Consider the following 22,399-nt stretch of genomic DNA (forward strand, 5'->3'; position numbering starts at 1 on the left):
CCTGCCCTTTGGGCGTCTGCTTGAGACCGCCCAGCCTCGGGAAGTGTCCCCACCACACCTGCATCAGCCAGGATCACTGCTGGCACCCTTGCCCCGCCCTCCCCCACTCCCGCTCAGCAGACCCAGCCGGAGTCCTCTCTGCAGCTCACTCCGTCCAACAGCAGCCCCTGCTGGTGTCACTCGTCTGCTTTCTGTCTGGCTCCCTCCGCTTCCGGCTCCAGCCAACCACACCTGCTCAAAAAAGCCTCCAGTGACGTCTCAGCACTTCAGGGTCTGCCTTACTCCTCTCTTGTTGCGCCCTTTCCTCTGGAGCAACGTCCAGCTCCTCACAGGGGCTGTGTTCTCTCTGCCCGGGGCCTTCACACCCGCTTTCCTCTGCTCTGGGCTAACTCCTGCTTATGCACATCAGTCTCTCCCTCCTGGAAGCCTTCCAGGATTCGTGGTGCTGAATCACGTGCCCCGCCCGTGCTGCTCCCAAAGCACGTGTCTAGCACTTGCCCCCCCACAGCACAACGGCCCGTTTGCCGACCCTGTGCCCCTGTAGACTGTCTGGACAGCAGGAACTGTCCTGTGCGTCCAGGACATACCAGGGCACTGCACAGAGCTGGCACCCAGACACCTGCACCCTGCAGGAGTGTCTCCACCACACCCTGCCCCAAATCATCCAAGATGATCTCTGGCCTTTCAGTTTTCTCGGGCTGGAATGGTGGTGAAAAGGGTTTCACAACAAACAGCCTAAACAGTAAAATCCACCTACCAGATGGCTCAGGATAGCCCCAGGCTTACGGTAAAGAGAAGGACAAAATGTGCAAAGGCGCCAGGTGAAGGCTTGCCCACTGACAGGAAAGTGGCTACGTGAGGGCCTCTCTTCAAAGACGACACTTGGAAGGAGCAGCTCTGGGAATAGGCGAGGGAGGGTAAGGGCAGGGACACAATGGGCAGAGTCAAGGGTGGAGGAAAGATTTTCTTTAAGATTTTATTTTGTTTTTTTTTGGGGGGGGAGGAGAAAGAGGAAGAGAAACTTCAATTGTTGTCTCTCCTATGCACTTTGACCAGGGACCTAACAATGACCTGGGCACGTGCGCCAACCAGGAGTCGAACGGTGATCTTTCTCTTTGTGGGACGGCACCCAGACAACTGAGCCACACCGGTCGGGGCCCCTTCACTTTCAAACGGGGCTTTTAATAACCCCCGGCACATCCGCAGTTGACAAAAGTTGTTTTGTCTTGGAGTGGGGAGAATCAGAGGAAGGGCACAATTTCTCATCTACCTAAAACTTTGTTGCGTATCAAAATATTTCCATTTTATTTCTGCATCATACATTTGTAATTTTAACAACGTTGATCATTAGCTAATATAGAAATACAAAAACGAGCAAGAAGAAGATGTTAGTATTCATTTCCATAAAGTGCAGGTTTAATTTTAAATTGTTTGCCTTAGTAAACAAAATCTCATTTCAGGTCCCCCCACCCAAAGGGGGAGGGAAAGGGCTACTTTAAATTTTTACTTAATGAAAGTCTAACACCAAGAATAACTGAAAGATCCAATAAAGACACGATTTTCTGCCAACATTTTCTGGATAAAACCTAGACGGACAACAGTAGTGACTGTAAAATAACCTGTCACAGTTAGTATGAATACACATACTGAAGTAACACGCACAAACCTAGTCCTGCACGCTCCTTTTGCAGTTTGTAGGCCCCCGGCCATGAGGAAGGCACACCCTGGACAGGAACAGCTGCCTTCACAGGTGGCCACAGGTGGTACCACAGGTGGTACTTTTATTGGAGTTAGCTCAAGGTGCGCTCTGGTTTGGGCCCTCGCAAGAAGTTAATTCTCACCTTCACCACCTGTGAAAAGTTGGTAGTTCACTTACACAGGCATTCATGTCTAAAACGGGCTGCTTGCTTTACTCTGCCATAGGAGCACTGGTATCTTTTCCAAGATAACGTGGCTAGCGACAAGGTTAAGGAAGAGTACTGATGGCTTACGTTTGCCAAACGCCTACCTCTGAGACAGTATAAATACAGGTTATTAAAGTTGTCTACTCAAGTATAAAATCTATGCAAACCCTCATAAAATAGGCGAAATGTTCAAAGGCCAAGAAAAACAATTTATAAGAAAGTGCAACTGCAAGGTCTTTTGAATGATCTTCTAGACGGTTCTGCAGAAAACTTAGTGGTTTGGCTCAGAAAGTAGAGTTCCTCATGAGGAATTAAAGTTCTTCCTAGAAGAATACAAAGCAAAATTTCAGGCAGCTTTCTGAAAATAAACATTAGTTTGTGGAGCACAATGAGACAAACTGCAACTTAGGGTAAGGAAGGCGTTTGGACTTGCTGTGATTTACAGGAGAACTTGACAGAGCTCCTCTCTGACCCCAGGGCCACAGGCCGCCTGCAACCTACTGTGGCAGTCACGGCGCTCAGCCCAGCACTGACGGCGGGCGTGAGGCTAATCAGAAAGAGAAAATCAGAAGTGTTTTCATGTGTTTCAGTGCTTTTCAGGTCAAATCTCAATACTTTCAAATAAATCAATAAAATATACCATTTTCTTTGTTATTCTCAGTATTTTACACAGTTAATGGAGAATCAGTCTCAGAGCTCTGCATCGGTCCTCAGCGATACTTTCGGACACACGGTCAGATTTTCAGCATTTGTTCGGCTGCAGCTAGATGGTAAAGAAAGTTTTCTGTGGCTGGTGGAAATCGTCTTTGCTTCAGTGCCTCCAGATTGAGAACTAGCTTTTCTCCATCACCTGAAACTTCTGAAAACGGTGCCAGGTTGGCGAAGATTTCTTTTGTTTTCAGCGAAATATCCTTTAATAAAAACAGGAAAACATGCAATATGTTAGCACCAAAATATAAGCAGTTGTTGCATTATAATAGAATTCCTGCTGTTTAAAAAAGTTTATCAGATCAGCTTTATTTTTTCCTCCTTTTTTTGCCTGTTGTGCCCCCTACTGGGGAACTGGCTCATAACCCAGGCACATGCCCCTATCGGGACTCAAACAGGCAACCCCTTGTTTGGTTTGCAGGTTGGCACTCAATCTACTGCACAACACCAGCCAGGGTGTTTATTTTTAAATTAGAAAAAAATAATTTATAAAAACCAATGTCATGGATAATTTTTTTTTGCCATTTTTCAGCATGTGATTGGGTGGCATTAAGTACATTCATGGTGTTGAGTGATGATCATTGCCTCCTTCGGAGCTTTTTCATCATCCCAAATGGAAATTCTGCTCCTGTTAAACAAGCACTCCCCACGCCCCTCCCCCAGCCCCTAGTAACCACCATTCTACTTTTTGCCTCTATGGATCTGCCTACAGAGTACCTCATTTCTGTGAAATCATACAATATTTGTCCCTTTGTGTCTGGCTTATTTCACTTTGCATAATCTTTCAAGGTTCATCCACATTGCAGCATGTTAGAACGTCATTCCTTTTTAAGGCTGAATAATGTTCCATTGTGTATATACACATCTTGTTCACCCACCCATCCATGGCTCTTGTTAACAGTGCTGCTCTGAACAGGGAGGTACAAACGTGCGTCCCTGTTTTCAATTCCTCCTGAAAAATACCCAGAAGCAGAATTGCTGGATACGTGGTAATTCTGGGTTTGCCTCGTTGAGGAGCCCCACTACTGTTTCTAGAGCAGATCTCTTCCCAGGGTTCTCTTCTGCCTGGGATAAGACACCCAGCACCTGCCACAGGGGCTTTATTCCTCTTCGGCGAGTGACATTCCTTTGCAGGGCTGAGGACTCACCAGAGCGCCTGTCAAAGTCATGTCTTTTTCTCGGTGTGTTGACATCACTAACGCATTCAAACGTTTTCATACCCCTACAACATGCTGGGCACACTCATCGTACATTATACTGAGTCACTGTGTATCACTTTTAGTCCATGAAAAACACTGTAACTCAAATTTACACATCTCACCAACACTGGGAAGAGTCACTGTTTTTACTACAATGGCGATGGAAGAAGGATGGACAGGCCATGATGACCCACAGGGCAGGAAAGGACAGTCTCAGTGTCCCAGTCCAGGGGGCGAGACCCACCCACTCCTCCTGGCCACAGCTGGACGGGCCAGCAGCACTGACCAGAAAGAACAGTGCTGCTGGCGGGTCCCTGTCGAAACCTGTAGTCCCTCACCCTTTAGCGCCCTCTAGCTCACGTCACTCTCTCAGAGGGCCGTCACGTCAACCCCTTGTTTCTGTCCCAGCACTCATTTATCATGGCTCACAAAGATCTTGTCACTTCATCTACTCCACTAAAACACAGGCCGTAAGGGTAGGGACTTTGCTCACCACTGTAACAGCGATGCCCTGTGCAGTGTGTGACATAGTCAATGCTCAATAAATATTAAGTAAATAAGTGGATTAATGAAGAAAAGAGCTAGGTGCAACCAGATGAGTAAGACCTTCACATCAGAGGTGCCCCCCAGGTGCAGATCAGGGGAGACAATCTTAGGCCCCTGGCCCTGACAAGAGTAAGAGATGGGTCTAGATGAAGCAGAGCCCAAGAGAGGCAAGGCTGGAAGCGTGTCCATGCAGGAGAGGAGCAAGTGGCTGGAAATGCACCGTGCAAAGGGGCAGCAGACAGAAGGGGGGAGGCTGGCAAGATGGGGTGTGGAGAAGGGGCTTTATAACCACAAGGAGAGGCATAAACAAAAACCCACTTGTCATGCCAGTGTGGCAAGGGGAGAGGAGAGGGTCCATAGGGACACTGTTGTCAGATGACAGACCCCACAGAAGAGCTAGCCTACAGGCTATGACACCAGGGTCTGCTGAATTTGGCAGGGGCCTGCATTATTAATACCCTGGAGTCGATAAATATATCAAAGCTAGATTGAGACACTCTATCTAGTCCCCCCGCTCAGCAGCAACCTTCTGTTTACAGTGTTTCTCCATGAAAATCCTGCCAGGCGGAGAGAACGCATTGGCCAATCCAGAACAGCATTCCAGAGACCACTTTGAAGTTACAGTTCTCACCGTAAACGCTTGGCTTCGGCGCCAACTCCCCATACTTCCCGTCCTCAGAGCCGGACCTGAGTGGCCACGGCAGTGCCTGCTGCTCACTTCCAGCAGGTCTAGCTGCTGCAAACCCTCATGAGCGCGAGCCTGCTGGCCTCTCCCAGTCACTTCCCTGTCATGGGCAGTGCAGACGATGCGCAGCTCCTCACACACGGCCCAGCGACACTAGTTAGGGCTAAGTCTGCAGGTTAAGGACCTACCTGTATAACTTGGCTGTCGGATTTCTCTGGATCTTCTGCAGACTGGACAATTAGCTGGCCAATTTCTTTGTGCAGTTTGCCCATTGTCATGGCCTCTGGTGAGATGAAGAATATGTTGTGTGAATATTTAGAAGTTCACACAGTAAGAAATAACCATGCCATCTATCTAAAACCTGAGAGATCATACACAGGGAGTTACCAAAACCCAACTGACAACCCACCACACTTCTGCCTTATTGCTAAACACAAACATGATGATATGCTAGGAGGTAAGGAAGGCATAATCCTGACTTATATACTTCATGTCCAAATAAAAACACACCAATACCAAACCAAATTTTTCCTTCACACTTGCCCGATAAGAATTTTTCTTTTTCTTTTAGACGACACTTCATGAAAGCTTCTGACTACAAATAAGTTGGGAGTTTAAGCCAAAAGCCTGACTTTCCTGTCCAGGTCTTTATAGTTAAGAATTCAAGTTTATCTTCCTGGTGGGAAGACTGAAAGAAGCGTTTCCTGTTAGTTCTGCTGAAGCTGGCTGAACGTTCAGGGTGTAAAGGTCCTTAGAAACGAGCAAAGGAAACCACCCAAGTTGCATTAACTACATATGAGGGGGGATCCCCCCCAAAAGAATTATCTTTTGGAGGGCAGACCCCTTGTAGTACAGGCTTCCCCTACTGGGTGAGTGTTCTAGGAACCCATCTGTATCAGTGTACCAGGTAGTGGTGTTATGAGAGGCTACATTCGGCCTCAGTGAATTTTTTTTAAGATTCAATGCATTTGCCCATTTCACGATGGGTCGTTTGTGAGTGCACCTGCTCATGCTGCGCTAAGCATTGCGCAGTTTTGACCAAGGACGGCACAACCCCCATGCCTCGTCCTCCCTGTTGACCAGAGCGACCTTTTTTGTTTCCCCTAATGAAAAAAGTCCTCAAAGGGAAACGCTTTGCCAATGTGGAAGAAGTGAAACAAAAAACAGCAAAAGCACTAGAAGGCATCAAAATCGATGAGTTCAAAAACCACTTGGAGCAGTGGGAAAACATCTCGGGTGTATTGCATCAAATGGAGAGTCCTCTGAAGGTGACTGACGTTTAAACACGTAAGAATAAATACACAGTTGTTTCTCAATTCCGGTTTCTTTGGGCCCCCCTCGTACACTGCTCTTCCTGCAGCAAGGAGATGAGCAGGAATTTCTGCGTGTCACTTCAGGGCACAAGCGCCAGTGCTGCCCACTGGGACGAGCCCGCTCACCGCACACGCTCAGAGGAGGAGACGGCAGCAAGGAAATGGCCGCCAGCGTCAGCATCTCAGCAGTTTCAGCGGCTGCAGATGGTTCTCTATCAGCTTCGCTTCACAAAAGGGAGGAGGTGATTCCCTATACTGAACTTTTCACCATGAACACACACAACGTTTGTTGCTTTAGAATGAATGAAAGCAAACTAGTTCTGGTTCTGTCCATCTGGAGTTACTAGACCACATCTCATCAAAGGAGAGATGTCTAACAAAAACCCCTGCTCAGCCAGCACTCAGCTCTCCCCACTTTCAGTCACAGCCGCCCCTCGTGCAGTGACAAATGTCTACCCACTCTAACGCTGCTTCCTTTGGGAGGTAGAGCCTAATTCCTCTCCCTTAAGTGCAGCCCGGACTTAATGGCTTGCTTCTCACACACAGACTATGGAGGAGGTGATGGTATATGACTTCTGAGACCAGGCCATAAGCACGAGTGTCCAACCCACAGCCCACGGGCCACATGCGGCCCTACACAAAATCATAAATTCACTTAAAACCTTTTTTTTGTTCATCGGTTTTCTTTAGTGTTTGTGTGCTTAAAGTGTGGCCTAAGACAACTCCTCTTCTTCCAGTGTGGCCCAGAGATACCAAAAGGTTGGTCCCCCAGGCACAAAGACTGTTATCTCCTCTCCGTGTCTCAAATCACTCACTCTCAAGGAAGCCCGCTGTCAGGTCACGGGAATGCTCACGCTACCCTACGGAGAGGCCTATGGGGTGAGGGCTCCTGCCTTAAGGCACGTGGGTTAGCTGGGCAGTGGGGCCTCCAGCCCACTGGAGCCTTCGGACAATGGCAGCCCTGGCACTACGCTCACTGAAACCTCAGGAGAGACGCTGAGCCAAAGCCTCCTAGGTGAGCCAGACCTGAATTCCTGCCCAGCAAAACTGTGAGATAATAAATACTTGTTGTTTTGAATCACTAAGTTTAGAAGTGATTTGTTATTCAGCAATAAGTAAGTAATGAACCTTGTTTAATAGAAAGTGGAGGAACAAATGAATAGACCATCTTGTTAACATATATTGTACAGCAAGAGCATGCAGGATGTATTACTAATGTGGCTGGGCCTATAAGAATAAATGCTGTGTTCCCAACATGAAAAAAACACCTCTGACCCTGGCTGGTGTGGCTCAGTGGATTGAGTGCCAGCCTGTGAACCACAGGGTCACTAGTTTGATTCCCAGTCAGGGCACATGCCTGGGTTATGGGCCAGGTCCCCAGTAGGGGGTGCATGAGAGGCAACCACACATCCATATTTCTCTCCCTCTCTTTCACCCTCCCTTCCCCTCTCTCTAGAAATAATTAAATAATATCTTTAAAAAAAAATCCCTCCAGCTTCAGCACAGCAGGGTAAGAAGGCCCTCAAATACTAGTTTTGGAGAATCAGCCTAAAAAAAAGAGTTGTAAGGCTTGCTCATGTCTCATATTAACAACAGAACAGACCAGAGAACTAACCTTTTGCAAGCGGAGCAATGGTAATCTCACTCTCTGCCAGATTCACAAACACGTCATAGAGGTCTGGTCTATTACTCACGTCCAAGTCCACAAATCCGGCAACGTAACCTGCATCACAAAGAGGACCAATGTTACCAAAATACGAAGAAATCCTATTGTGAACATATCAAACGAGAAATGAGTCTAAAAGCTGCTTTTTTCCACTGTTTTACTTGTTCAGGGTACATTAGCTATGGCATTCATTAAGGCTATTGACACTTTATTGTCAATTGCCCGAAGAAACTCACACTCTCAAAAGATTCCAAAGCCAGGCTTCAGTGTCAAGGAAGGAGGCTGAAGGAAAAGGCTTTACTTTTCAGCTGTTGCTTTAGGGGGCAAAAATGACCGACTAGGCAGAAGAGAGCAAGGGTGTTCCTGATCAGCGTTCCTCTTTAGAGCCTTGTCTCCGAGAAATCATAGCCAAATGCCCGTGCTTCTCAGGGACAGTAGGTGGAAACAGCACCATCTCTCCCCGAATTCAGGGCTGATACCAGAAATAGTAAAGGAATCAGGCAACTCCAGAATCAGCAGACCTTTGGAATTGGTGGTAAGAAAGTCATCCCCAGACCTTTTGGATTTCACAGAGCAGTACAATAAAGAAATCATTTTTTTGAGGGCCAATGTGTCATTACTAAAACTTTGCTTTACCAGATGAGGACATTTAAAAGCAACTGCAACAGAACAAACCACTTAGCACAGAGCACCCAGACACCGACTCCCTCATGTGAGGAAACGCAACGCGGGACGTAAATGCCAGTACTGACTTGACTATCGGGCAGAGGGGAACCTCTTCAGCAATGCACCCGGACGATCAGCTATTTAAATGGGGAAAAAAGAAATCCGCTCCCAAACTTGCACACCACCAAAAAAAAGTAATTCCCTGAAGATTAAAGACTTAAATGAGGAAGAAAAAAACTTTTACATTTATACAAAAAAATATAGGGGAATATCTTTCTAACCTTAGTATAGAGATGTTTCTTAAACAAAATATAAGAAGTAAAATCATAAAAGCCAAAAAAATCTCAGTACATTAAGATTTTTAGTCCTCAAAAGATACCATGAGAATGAAAAAAATTCACCAACTCAGAGACTTTTGAAGCATATAGACCAACAACAGGTTCACATGCTAAGTGTAGAAAAATCAATCAGCCCTGGCTGGTGTGGCTCAGTGGATTGAGTGCTGGCCTGCAAACCAAAAAGTTGCCGGTTGGATTCCCAGTCAGGGCATAAGCCTGGGTCACGGGCCAGGTCCCAGTTGCAGGGTGTGCAACCGATCACTGTTTCTCTCCCTCCCTCCCCCCATTCTCCTCTCTCTAAAAAAATAAATAAATAAAATCTTTTAAAAAAGAGACTATAAATGCATAAAGGACATTTTAACCTTAAATCTAAAGAAACTAGACAAAAAACGATGGCACTACAAAGTTAGAATTACTTTAGACATAGGTAATACCATATTATTAAATTATTCCCAGAATCTTATTATTAAAAATTATATAAGTATAAAAACATCATTTTAAAATAATTTTTTAAGAAAAAGTATGCCATGGCTCAAATTAAACTGTAAATCAAATCACTGAGCCCTGACCAGTGTGGCTCAGTTAGTTATTGCCCTGCAAAGGGAAAGGTCACTGGTTCAATTCCCGGTCAGGACACACGCCTGGGTTGCAGGGCCCAGTCCCCTGTAGGAATGCATAGGAGAGACAATAGACAGATGTTTCTCTCCCTCTTCCTCCTCCCCTTTCCCTCTCTCTAAAAATAAATTTTAAAAAATCACTACAAGAAAACTTTAAGATGAGAACTTTACAAGTTAAAAATAAGTTGTATTTTGGTGATGGCTACATAAAAATGTTAATGTACTTAATGCCACTGACCTACACATTTAAGATTATAAAGATGATCTTTTCATTTAAGATGAATTTTGTGAAGTGTATTTTACCCAATTTTCTTCTAAATTAAAGGTTTTAAAGGGGGCAAAAATCGGTTCTATTTACGAAAGAAGTAAGAACTGGTCAGTACTCTCCTTAGAAATGCACACACACAAAACTGCACAGAACAAACAAAAAAACCCAAATCAAAGAACCAAACAGCAGCCCGAGAGAAGGCCGAGCCCCTGCCCGGGGACCCCAGGGTCTACCTGTGCACATCTGCAGGGCTTCCAGCTCATCGGCGTCGAGGTGCACGTACGAGTGCACTATGGTCCAGTCCTGTCGATGCCACACCAGGGCAGGCAGCGTCCTGGGGAAGCAAAGCAAGAACACACACGGCTGCTGGCCTCCCTGAGCTCTTCCCGCTCCTTCCAGGGGGAAACTGGCTATCACAGGCGGAGGGGAGAACCAGCCATAAAAGGGCTAACACCTCCAGACTTCAAAGGAAAGTAATGCAACGTTTAAAACTCTGCTTTTGGTGCCAGATTAGCTACACAAAGCTTGAGGTCAAAAGATCTCCCCAGTGGCAGAGAGAGCCACTGCTCAGGTTCCCTCCAAACCACCCCGTCACGCAGACCATCACGGAGAGGGAGCCTGAGTGTGCGAGCCGAGGACGGCCCCATATGCATAAAAATAGGGTTGAAGCCTCTCATTTCATATTTCATTCCGGTCAGACTTGTAAACCGCTTTGTGCTTATTTATACAAAATAAGTTTCCAAGAAACAAACAAAAAACCTTCCAGTAAAATGGCTATTCCAAGAAGGTGTGCCGAAGTTACCTGTGGTTCTGTGACTCCCAACGCCTTGTTACATATGTCAGAGCTCTGCACACCCTAGTGTTAGTGGCATAAACGCAAAAGGAAGGACAATGGGGCAGAAAAGCACAGGGCTTGGGAGCCAGAGAGCAGGGTAGAAGTGCTTGCCCCTTCGTGTGGGGTCTGAGGTGATCACTGTCGCAACAACAATGAGTCCTCAGGTGCGCACTGTGGGCAAGGCACCTGCTGAGAACTGTACACAAAGTATTTTCAATCCTAAAAATAAGCTTATGAGATCAGTATGATCTTCATTTTACAGATAAAAAAACAGGCTTGGAATATTAGCACCCTTTATGTGGTCACAGAACATACAAATTGCCTTCTCAGAATTTTTTTGAAAGATTTATTTATTTTTAGAGAGAGGGGAAAGGAAGGAGAAAGAAAGGGAGGTAAACATCGATGTGAGAGAGAAGTACCAATTGGTTGCTTCTCATTTGTACTCTGACTGGGACTGAACCCACAACCCAGACATGTGCCCTGACTGGGAACCGAACCAGCAACCCCTTGGTTCACAGGCCAGCACTCAATCCACAGAGCAACATGAGCCAGGGCACCTAAAATACTTCTTGCTCTGAACTATTCATACTTCTAAATTTAAAGAATCTGTCCAAATTCAGTGACCTTGAATTGCTAAATATAAACTGGACCATTAGCCCCAGCCAATGTGGCTCAGTTGACGGGTGTCATCTGACAAACCAAAAGGTCGCCAGTTTGATTCCCGGTCAGGGCACATGTCTGGGCTGCAGTTTAATTCCCAGGCTGGGGAACATACGGAGGGCAAGGCAACCGATCAATGTTTCTCTCCTCTCTTTACCCCTCTTCCCATCTCTAAAACCAAAGCTTTAAAAAAGAGTGTGCGTTTAACAAATAAGCAAATAAATAAACTGGACCATTAGACCAAAATGATACTTCACCTCCAGTCTAACACACTCTCTTTTCCCCAAATGTGCAACCAGAGCACACAGTTAACACCAACCGCTCCAAACTGGCGGCCAACACAGTTTACACTTCTCAGTGATCAGCGAGGATACCTGGTAAACTCCTGGACAGCTTCTATTTTGGGGTGATAGACGACAATTCTTTTCTTGAGCATCAGTGCCGTGTGTAAGATAACAGTTTCCATTCCAAACTGAGATACAATGTCTTAAAACAAAAGAAATTATGTTACTGAATTAAATGTTAAACAAGGAAATAAAGTTTTTATTGGAAAGAATTCTTGTCGTATGAATGCAAACTTATTTTCAACACAAAGGGTAAATGCTGTAAGTACAGAAGCATCCTATCTGGTGGACACATCTCCCCAGGAGGGGTGTCATAGCCACCCACGCCTGCCCCCCAAAAGACTCATGATGCTGGAGGCATAAAGCCAGACTCACAAGAAAGTGGAGTAAATGGTATGAAGGGAACCAGCACCTTTCTGTGTCATAAAACCTTAAATTTTACAAATCACTCACTAACCACCCTTCCTGCCCCTACATGTCATTACTTAGTCCTTTTGACCCTGGAGTTCCCTCTGCTCCCTCTGTTAAGGACCCAGAAGTCAGTGGCTTGGCCCCAGGCCATCTCTGTCATTTTGGATTCTCCGGAGCAGCTGGACTAGGAGCCTGGATCAGGGGCTTGAGCTCTCCAGATGGGAGAGTTAGCAGCTAAGATCGAAGGAAAGAAAACTGTGGAAGTCAGTGCAGACCTGACCCTGTGAAGTGCAGCTTACTTTCTAGATATAGAAAGACCATTTCCGTATTTAAAGTCAGATTTTTTTAGAAAGGAACACTACAAAAGCCTGCTTTCCTATGACAGAATCCGAATCAAATACAAAAATGGAGAAGGTGAAGAACTCTTCTGTACAAAAAATAAGTATCATGCACACGATGTGTGTGAAAAGTCAGAACAACCGAGTCGACTGACAGACGGTCCTTGGCTTCAGGGTTTTTGTTGTTGTCAGGACGAAATCACCTGGGATGGGTTTTTGTTTCTTCTCTTTTCTGTTTTTCTTTTTACCTTTGACAGAGCCTGCAAGGTATGCCTTTCGGGCCCCGAAGTCCTTGCTGAGGAAAGAGCCATTTTCGTCACTCTGGCATACCCCCTTCGTGAGAACTGCAATATAGCTCTCCATCATTTTAACCGGGCTCCCGTGTTTCAGGTATGTTCTGTAACAAAGGACAAAGAGCAATCAGGCTTCCATTTCGCACGAGCCACGTGGAGAAGTGCACCAAGGCTCGGCACGGGTACTTTCTAACGAACTGAAGCCAACTTGCTAACACACTTCTGAATGCCTGAATTTTTTTCATGACATAATTTTAAGATTTAATTTTAAAATGTGTTAAAAAAACACTTGAGAGATCTTTGACAATCCTTTGAAGCTGGCTCTCTCTCCTTATCCGGGAAAGCCTGCTACGGTCTGTGCAGGCAGGAAAATGAATACGGGCTCTCCGAGGCCCCTGACTCTCAAGAACATCGCACACTTATCTCTTTTTATGTCTTACAATCACAGCTGGGGTTCTTAGTCATAACTCTGTCTTATTGCTGGAATTTCCTTTGACGAGAAAGGAGGTTTATGCATTGTTCACAGCGAAAGCAGTAATTAGTTGTAGAATCTCTATTTATTATCAGAGTTCCCAGAGATAACTGTGTTTAAATCATTAAGAACTCCAACTCCTTTAAGCCTCTGGTGATACATGCACACTAGATACAGTCATCAAGTTAAAAACCTCCAGAAAATGCTGACAGGAAACTGGCTCCATTTATAGCTCGCATGTGAAATCTCTTCCTATGAGTAACGAAATCTAAATTCTGCTTGGAAAGCAGGACTGGGTCTACTTGGGCCTTTCAGCAGCTGAGGGGATAGAAAATTGGAAAGAAAATAAAAATCATTGTTTAGGATAAATCACTTGAAAATGATACTTATTGTACATTAAGTTTCATTAAGATAATGAAAAAAAGTGTTTTAACTGCTTACCAAATTTTGACAATCATCAGAGTTTTTCAATGCACAAACTGAGAAGAAGGTAGAGAACTATGACTACGGTACACCCTCATATTTATAGAACACAGTCAAGCCCATGAACTCGCCCACATGCTTATCTGTGCAGCAGAGAACGCAGCTGGATATAAAGAAAACAGGCCCAGGAGCTGCCTTGGGGGTGCGGGGTCAGGAGGTAAAACTGGAGGCTGGCACCAGGGGAAAGGACTTAGTTTTCACTGTACACCCTTCTGTGCTGTTTGCACTTTTTAACTATCTGCTTCCATTACCACCACCACCAAAAAATACAAAAACAAAAACACACCATTACCATTATAAAACAGAAACAATATACAGTAATGGAGAAGAGAAACACAAGAAGGGTAGTAGAATAAGGTGACTTCCCACATGACAACTGTGAGCCACAAGAGACTGAACAGAGGAAAGAATCCCCCAAAACTCCGCCATAGGAAAACCACAAAGCACAGCCCAGGGGAATGTGTTCAGATGGTCACCCACAAGGTGTCACACCTGGCCTGGACAACTGACTCCAGTGTGCACGAAACCCTGGTTCTCTACCAGGGCCACTAGCTGAGGGGCCAGAAGAGGAAGGGGGTCATGGCAGCTGACTTGTGCAGCGGACCTGTGTCCCTTACAGGGAATGACCCTCCTGAATGCCCCCCACCCCCCGCAATGCAGGCCTCCACAGCTCTGTGAGCAGCACGCTGTGCAAGGAATGCCTGCCTGCTTCTCTCACTAGAAATGGAGGGGGGCACGTCCATAGCAACCTCCTCATTATTTAAAAATGTACACCCGACACTAATATAATATTGCATACAATTGAAAAATAAAAAAATGATTGTAAAAGTGTTCATGGGAAGAAAGTGTGTTCACGTACACACATGCATGCATGCACCCAAGTACATGGGCATGCACACATGTAAGGTCAAGCACAAGAGCTGACAAAGGGGTCGGAGGCTGAGGTGGCAGGTGGCAATAGCTCTGAGTCCTCGTTTCCCTCACGCTGTGGCAGAAGAGAACCCAGAATGCACCAATACCACAGCATCACAGAAGCTGAGAAACCCTCGGGCTTCCTCCTGGTCAAGGAGTGGGTTCTAAATGAACCTTCCCCCTGGGCCCCAGAACATTTCACAGTGACTTCAGTTAAATCACCTAGCCCTGACTCAATAAATGAGACGGGGGTCCAGTGTTTGTTCGAGACCACCTCTGCAATGTTCTGAGTTCACAGCTTCTTGACAGCGTCCCGCCCAGCAACAGCAGTCTCTCTCCGTGTAAGTACCATATTAACAGACAATGTCTACCAATTAACAGACAATTCCACAGTGAGCCACACGCCTGGAATGTATCCTGTGATGGCAAGAGGTCTTTTTTATCATAGCTGGCTGCAAAAGCAGTGAGACTTCATTTTGTCAAACTACAACCTAACTGAAGCCTTCAGGTAATGAGACAGTATTTTGACGCTAGGCCGTGTGTTGCACATAAAAGTGGCAAAAAGCAAACCACTTATTGGGCTTATAGTGGGAAAAATAAAACTCCCCTCATCAGCACCCCCACCAAACTACTCACTGGGTGTGAGCCTGAGAGCTGAGAGTGATACGTACTAGACTTTCAAGTCTTTCTAGTGACAATAATATTAATTTAAAAACAAACAAACACTAAAGTCTTCATTATACAAAAAGCCACTATTCTTACCACATAAGAATATTTCATGAAGTCCATTAGATTTACTTACCAAGGCAAGAAAGTACACTGGTGTGTTTTAGATAAAGCTTTTCAACAGCTAGGATGAAACTAAAGGAGTCTATTTGAATCACAATTAACCAATGAATCAGTTTTTCAGCCTTTCAACATTCCAGCTAAGAAATGTTTTCCTGTGTTTTTGCATAATTCAAAATGCTTGTGAACTTCCCCCAAATGACCCCCAGACATGGACCCTGACACACATGGAGCAACTGACCACTTCACTGAGCACTTTGCCTACCCATTCTGCCCGGCAATTTCTGGATGGGAAATGAGAGCCAGACCGAAAACGCTGAGTGACTCAAAACCCCAGGGAGAAGGTTGTGCAAACTGCTCCTTCTCCTCCCCTCCACCACCTTCCCAAACGAGAGGGGCAACATCACTGAAGCAGAAGAGAAAGTTCCTCTTCATAAAACAGTCTTGGCAGGGCCAGTGAAGATTAAGATGGCGAGACAAAGGGCTGAAATCTGCTTCCTCAGCACAGAAATTTGCGATGGAACTACTAATATCTTCATGTGTGTATATTAGCATTCGATATAGTTTTCATACAGACCTACACAATATCCTAGTGAAGGCGGCATATTTCTCTGGGTTAAAATCTTTGGCGGTCAGAACAATAGAAAAATGAGTCACCTGTCCAAAAGAAACAAAAAAAGTACACTTTTTAAAGACACTTTAATAGAATTAATTTTTATTACTCTATTCTAACAAACTCTTGCACAAGACATAACAGCATTAAAAGAAAAAGACCAAAATGTAACAACTCCTCAATTGTTTCTTTATATTGTTATATGTATATAAAAATGTTATATGTAACAGTACATATATTGAATTTACTATAAAAGAATGTAATACTTTCAGTTTTTTCAAAACAAAAACATTTCAAATATAAAAAAATGTAAACTCCCATTTAAAATCCCTTAAGCTCATCGAAGCAGAACTAGGAATGTTGCATCAGACCTACCAACGCAGCAACTGTTTTTCATTAACGAACTAGAAGGATGGAAAACAGTAAGAACACATCTCGGTAAAATTCCTACAGTAAAAATTACACAGTCCCTGAAATAGTTCATTCTCCAGAGGATGCTATACAATCTAAAGTGTGCTGTTATAATAAGTTTCATTTATTTATGTGCCCATTTTATAAATATAAATTTCTGATAATCATATACCTATTATTTCCACGAAAGGCAAAATTTAGAACTCTATAAAAGCAAAGCATTTAAGAACTTTATTTTTAAAAGTCGTATTTTGAAGTGTAAAATCTAAAAGCTTGCTATTTTTCAAATCTGAAAAACAGATTTGACATTGTTGTTGCTGTAATTTGGCAGTCTGTAGTGTAAAACATAGTAACTCTACCTGAGGACACACCAAGACTTTTCAGCAAAAACTTAGTGAACACATATGAAAGACTTTATGACATGTGGAAAACTATTCTTTTTGCAAATTTACATTTTCTAATTACGAACCCCTGTTTTGTCTTAAACTCCTAACAGTGTCTAAATAGTTGCCTTCCTGTTTTCCTAAGTGTAATTCCTTAAATTTACACTGATATCTTGGTTAGGCTGCCTACAGCCTGGTTAGTTATTGGCTGCAAAACCGTCCCTGAAAAGGTAAAAGAAGCTCCCACCTGGGAACGTGCCAGGAGCACGTTCAGCCGCTGCTCCCTAGTACTCTGTTCTTTGAAAAATCCTGCTGGTTGTTTGAGATTGGGACGCTCACAACGGCCACACAATAGTTTTCGACCTGTGACACTGACCCCATCCCTACCACATGACACAGCAAAAAGCCTACTGCATACACGAGTTTCCTTAATTATCCTTTCTATTCTTAGTACAGCCTTACTATCCACAAATGAATTAAAAAAATGTTTTCTTGACTATGTCAAGAACAATTACATCCTCTAAAATAGTTTTGATGATAGAAAAAATACTTCTTCGCACTTATAGTAAGAGCCGTCACTTTGAAACTATTTCCACGTTTCCACTCCATCAGACTCTACTCTGAAGGCGGCTGCACCCCACCAGCCGCAGGGTCAACCACGTGAGGCACACCCACGAATATCAGGGTTAACGAGAGGAAAACACGAAAGGGAACACTCCCAGGGAAAGACACATTTAATGCTCTTCAAGCGAATTGTGCATGATAAAACCTAAAGCTAAGACTTACCGACATAACCTTACATCACTTTAAATATTTTTGGTGTTTTGACCTCTACACAGTCATACCTTTTTCAGCACTGAAGAGTCCGGAACTTCGACCGTCGTGATATAAAACCATGTTCTTCTATACTGACCGAAGACAAAGGGATGGAGGAGTCTGTTTTCATCTGTAAGGCAGCATTTTCTCAGCAGCAGGTTCTTTACAGTAGCTGTCGTGGAAGGATAACACCACACCCACAGAACTTCTCCATTTGTGTCCTTTTCTACGGTGGAAAGATGGTCACTGTGAGAATGTCAAACAGCAGCAAGGGAGTGAATTGATTGGTTACTCAGAAGCACTTAGTGGAATCACTTTTAACATCCCATTTTACAAGGCAACCCAGAGCATGTGAGACCCCCTAATTCCCACCTACTGCTCATATAACCTAGCTTCCTGACCTTGAATTTTAGGCCACCTGAGAAAATCTGGTTACATATTGATTGTACAAATTCTATATTTAAAACTTTAATAACAACAATGATGACAGTAAGGGTTATACAGTCACATATGTAGTTTCATTATCAAAATACCTCGATAACAAAACAGAAGCAACCTACTTGTAATAAAAACTCCAAGCAACAATAGCCTAAACTTTAGAGAAACTGTTATTGCACATACAGCATTAAGGATCTAGATTTTGCCCTGGCTGGTGTGGCTCAGTGAACTGAGTGCCAGCCCATGAACTGAAAAAGCCACTAGTTCGATTTCCAGTCAGGGCACGTGGCTAGGTTGCCAACAGTTGAGAGGCAACTGTTTCTCTCTTGCACAGCAATGTTTCTTTCCCTCTCTGTCTCCTTCCCTTATCCTTTCTCTAAAAATAAATATATAAAATGCTTTTTTTTTAAGCAGAGAGAATAAAAATTCCCCAGCTCTATCACTCAGCTTCAGCAATTATCAACCCCTGGCCCTCCTTGTTTCATAAAGGGGAGGAGTGCTTCTCCTCCCCTTATTTTGAAGCAAATCCCATTCTTTTTCAGGTTAACATGCAAAATAAAAAAACTGCAGAATTGAAAAGGATTGCAAGTCATCTTTTTCTTTGCTCTTATCAATTAAAGGCACAGTTTAACTCAGCCTTAATTCAGAAGTACTTCAGGCTGGACAAAGATGCCCAAATTACTTAGGCTTTGCTTTGAAGCAGTTTTAAAATCACATTAGAAATGGGTTTGATGGGTATGACATTAATCAGGATGATCACTCAGTAAGCTGTATAATATCTAATCACTGGGGTGTACACCTGAAACTAATATGTCAACTGTAATTGAAAAATAAAAAAATGATTTAAGAAAAAAAGATGTTTTCTCCTTCGTAGAAAAGGACACGAAGCCATTCCCACATAAATGCACTCACAGAGACATTGAAAAGTAATCAGCACATTTCGCCAGTTTTTCTTAACCCAAGCAATGTTCTTGTACACTAGGGATATAGAGTGTCTAGGGGTGTGTAAAAATCTCAATGGAATAATACTTTTTCAAAGAGCAACGGCACGCATGGAACCGACAGGCGTCGCGCACTGAATGAATGGTTGAAACGCCCAGCCCCAAAACACTGCACGAGGCTCAGACACAGGTTCTGGGCCGCCGGAAGGTCCCGACGTACTTCCTCATCCATGAATTCCTCAAAACCAACGGGATCCCACCCAACGCGATTAGGGAGACCCCCGTCGCAAGAGCCCTGTTGCACGAAGCGGCAGTCGTCCTCCACAGGCCGAAGTGGGGCTCTGGAGCTGGACCCTACGGGTCACAGTCCTGGCGCCGCCACTTTGCAGCGCGCGTCGGTGCACGACGCGTGCACAGACTGACACCCTGGGCCTCCAGCTGCTGCTCGGTAAAGCGGGCATCAAACGTTACCCACCCGCCCTCCTGGAGCCGAGGGGAGAGTTAAATGGAGATAATCCACGCACAATGCGCAGCACCCGGGCCGGTGCATCTAGCCGCCCAGTCTCGAACCGCTCGATCACATGATCCGGGGGCCGGGCGGCAGTCAGGCCCGACTCCCCCACCCTCCGAGGGGCCCGGGGCCTGCCCCTCGCTGCCTCGGCGCCCGAGAGCGGCGCTCGGCCCCGCCAGAGTCCCGCCCGAGCAGCTGCCCCCGAGCAGCCGCGGGAGCTCAGTCAACTCCCATTCCACGCCCGGCCTCATCTGCGGCCCGGGGCATCCAGGGCGGGGCTCCTCTCCCTGAACCTACGAGGCCCGAGGGGTCCCTCCGCCCCGCCGCCGGACTCAGCAGGCGCCACGCCAGGCCGCGGGCGGAACGGCTGGTGGAACCTCCGCGCCGAGGAGGCCGAGCCGCGCAGCCCTCCGCCCAGGCCCAACAGGGAAGGGGGGCACGCCCTCCCCTCCGCGGGCGGCGGGAGCAGGGTCCGCTCCGGACCCAGGCGGAGGCCTAACTGGGGTGCGGGCCTGCGCCTCGCCGGCGCCTGCGTCCTCACCAATGAGCCCGACTCCGAGCATCAGCTGGGTGTCTGCCACCTCGGCCGCAGCCATCTTCCGCCGCAGCCGCCGCAGCAGCGCGCCGCTCCCAAAGTCCGCTCACAGGCCCCGCCCCGCCCCCAGGGCCCGCCCCTACCAGTTGGTCCCGCCCCTACCAGTTGGTCCCGCCCCTACCAGTTGGTCCCAGACCTGGGGGTCCCGCCCCCAGGCTGAGGCCCCGCCTCCACCCTAAATTCCGCCCACACCCCGCCCGCCCGGGCTTGTCCATTCGCGTTCGGGCCTTGGCTCTTCACCCTCCGAAACCTCCGTCAGGCGCCGCAGCTTCCCTTCATTTCTCTAATCCAGATTTTCATCCGCCTTCTCTTCAACCCACTCCAGTCTTTCCTCGGGCTTTCCTCACTCTACCTCTCCACTCCAATCCACTCTGTCCGCTAAAAAGAGGCGTCCTGAGAACGGAGGGTCTCCATTCATTCATTCGTCCATCCATCCATCACTCATCGAACTCGAGCCCCACCCTCCAAAATCGAGGACTTAAAATGACTTTGGAAATATAGTGTTGACAAGTCCTAGCATAACAGTGGGGAGAGACGGACGACTACCTAGTAAAATAATTACTGCAACAGCCCAGAGTCATAAGCGCATTGCAATAAAGTAATACTTCGGTGTGATCCAGAATGGCTATGGTTGTGCTGCTTTAAAATGGGTGTCGAGGAAGGTTTCTCTCCGAGGAAGGGCTGTCTGAACCGAGGTCTGAATGATGGAAAGGAGCCACTTTGGGTGGCCCCAGGATCCCGCTTTCTGGGTCTGCACCTCCATCCCCAGATTACACAAAACTAATTAGGGAGGGTCCCTGGTGTCTACATTCCCATCCCCATGTCGTCTAAAATTTTTAAAGTGTTCAAAATAAAATATTTCATACGTATGTACCAATCTAAGAAAAGCATGTGGTGACCACTCAACTTAATAGTTATTATATGCCCTGGCTGGGTAGATCAGTGGGTTGAGTGCCGACCTGCGAACCACAGGATCCCGGTTCGATTCCCAGTCAGGGCACATGCTTGGGTTGCAGGCCAGTTCCCAGCAGCGGACTCACAAGAGGCAACCATACATTGATACTTCTCTCCTTCCCTTCCCCTCTAAAGATAAATAAATAAAATATTTTTAAAAATAGTTGTTATAAATGTAGTTGAAACACTTTTCTTCTCTCCCTGATCTCCTGCCCTTCCCTTCCCTTCCCTCCCCCTCCCTGCCCTGCCCTGCCCTGCCCTGCCCTGCCCTGCACCGCAGAAGGAACCGCTATTCAAAATTTGGTGATTGTCTTTTTACCACGTGTTTTTAACCTTTGGCATACGTGTATATTTCACTCAACAAAATGCTGTACTCCTTTTCAAACGTCACCCCACTGCAACAATAGCTGACGTTTACTGAGTGGTGGGCCCCGTTCTGGGCGTTTTACTTGTGTTCCTTCCTCAAACGCACACGATCCCCCTGTGTACACATCCTATTATGACGCCCAGTCTACAGGAGAGAAAATGGGAAGGTGGCACATTCACCCAGGATTCACAGCTTGCGAGGGGCAGTGCCGGGAAGTGGACCGGGGCGGTGGGGCTTCTTCCCCCACGCCTCAGAGCGCTGTGCTGCCTCGTCTCCTGTTCTGTCACATGCTGTTTGGAGTCATCGGTAGAATGCTTTTCCCTCTCAAGTGTGTGTTTTTACAGATTTATTCACATTAATAGAGTTCTGGTTCAGTCATTTGAACTGTTGAATGATATTTTGTGTATGAAAATATAATAGTTTCATCATCTGTTAATGGACATCAGTTTGTTTCCTGATTTTTTTTTTTTACTTTATCATCAGTGCTGCTCTATTTTGAACAAGTCTCCTTGCTGTACCTGCTCCTTACCTTGGGAAATTCCACATCATGAAGGCTCAACTGCCATTTCTTCCCTAAATTCAGGCAAAACTAATCTCTCCTTCTTCCAGAGTCTAATAGCATTCGGCCATAGAGCTAGGAATGGTGTATATTTAGGTGTGTATGGCTCTTCTATTTCTCCCATTGGACTAACCCCCTCCCCCCGGGGGCAGCAAAGTGAATTACGCAACTTTGAATTCCCTGTGCTTACTATTGTAGTAAATAGTTGTTAACGTTTCCAGTTCTCAGCAAAAATACACATGTATTCGGGGCTGAGGAGTGGGGACACATTCAGAATCAGTTTGGGACTCGGGAAGACACTTGCACTCATGTTTCATAGGCCTTCTAGGGCCTTTCTGGAGGTAAACAGATCCCCTCCTGGGTTCCC

The 22,399-nt window shown here is 45.8% G+C and overlaps 2 protein-coding genes across 4 annotated transcripts in view; one reads left to right on the forward strand and one right to left on the reverse strand.

Moving 5' to 3' along the window:
* Positions 1–2,917, forward strand: part of SFXN4 (sideroflexin 4) — a 21,984-nt gene extending 19,067 nt beyond the window's left edge. For both annotated transcript variants that reach the window (XM_037059658.1, XM_037059660.1), the window contains one exon: positions 2,562–2,917. The gene's annotated coding sequence lies outside the window, so the exon portion shown is untranslated. The remainder of the gene's footprint in view (positions 1–2,561) is intronic.
* Positions 1,395–20,207, reverse strand: DENND10 (DENN domain containing 10). 2 transcript variants are annotated; one of them, XM_037059656.1, is made up of 9 exons: positions 20,099–20,207; positions 17,697–17,893; positions 16,022–16,101; positions 12,747–12,895; positions 11,780–11,891; positions 10,144–10,244; positions 7,971–8,078; positions 5,231–5,325; positions 1,395–2,815 (listed from the first exon to the last, which is right to left on the reverse strand). In XM_037059656.1, exons 1-9 carry the CDS (start codon positions 20,151–20,153, stop codon positions 2,639–2,641), a joined length of 1,074 nt encoding a protein of 357 aa, XP_036915551.1. In that variant the 5' UTR covers positions 20,154–20,207; the 3' UTR covers positions 1,395–2,638. The 2 variants fall into 2 exon arrangements, with proteins under 2 accessions (XP_036915551.1, XP_036915552.1); XM_037059657.1 differs by lacking the exons at positions 16,022–16,101; positions 20,099–20,207 and having other exon boundaries at positions 17,697–17,913.
* Positions 20,208–22,399: the final 2,192 nt, after the last annotated feature.

The sequence above is a fragment of the Sturnira hondurensis genome, unplaced genomic scaffold (assembly GCF_014824575.4).
Source record: "Sturnira hondurensis isolate 20B ecotype Veracruz unplaced genomic scaffold, ASM1482457v3 Scaffold0011253, whole genome shotgun sequence".
Taxonomy (NCBI): Eukaryota; Metazoa; Chordata; class Mammalia; order Chiroptera; family Phyllostomidae; genus Sturnira; species Sturnira hondurensis.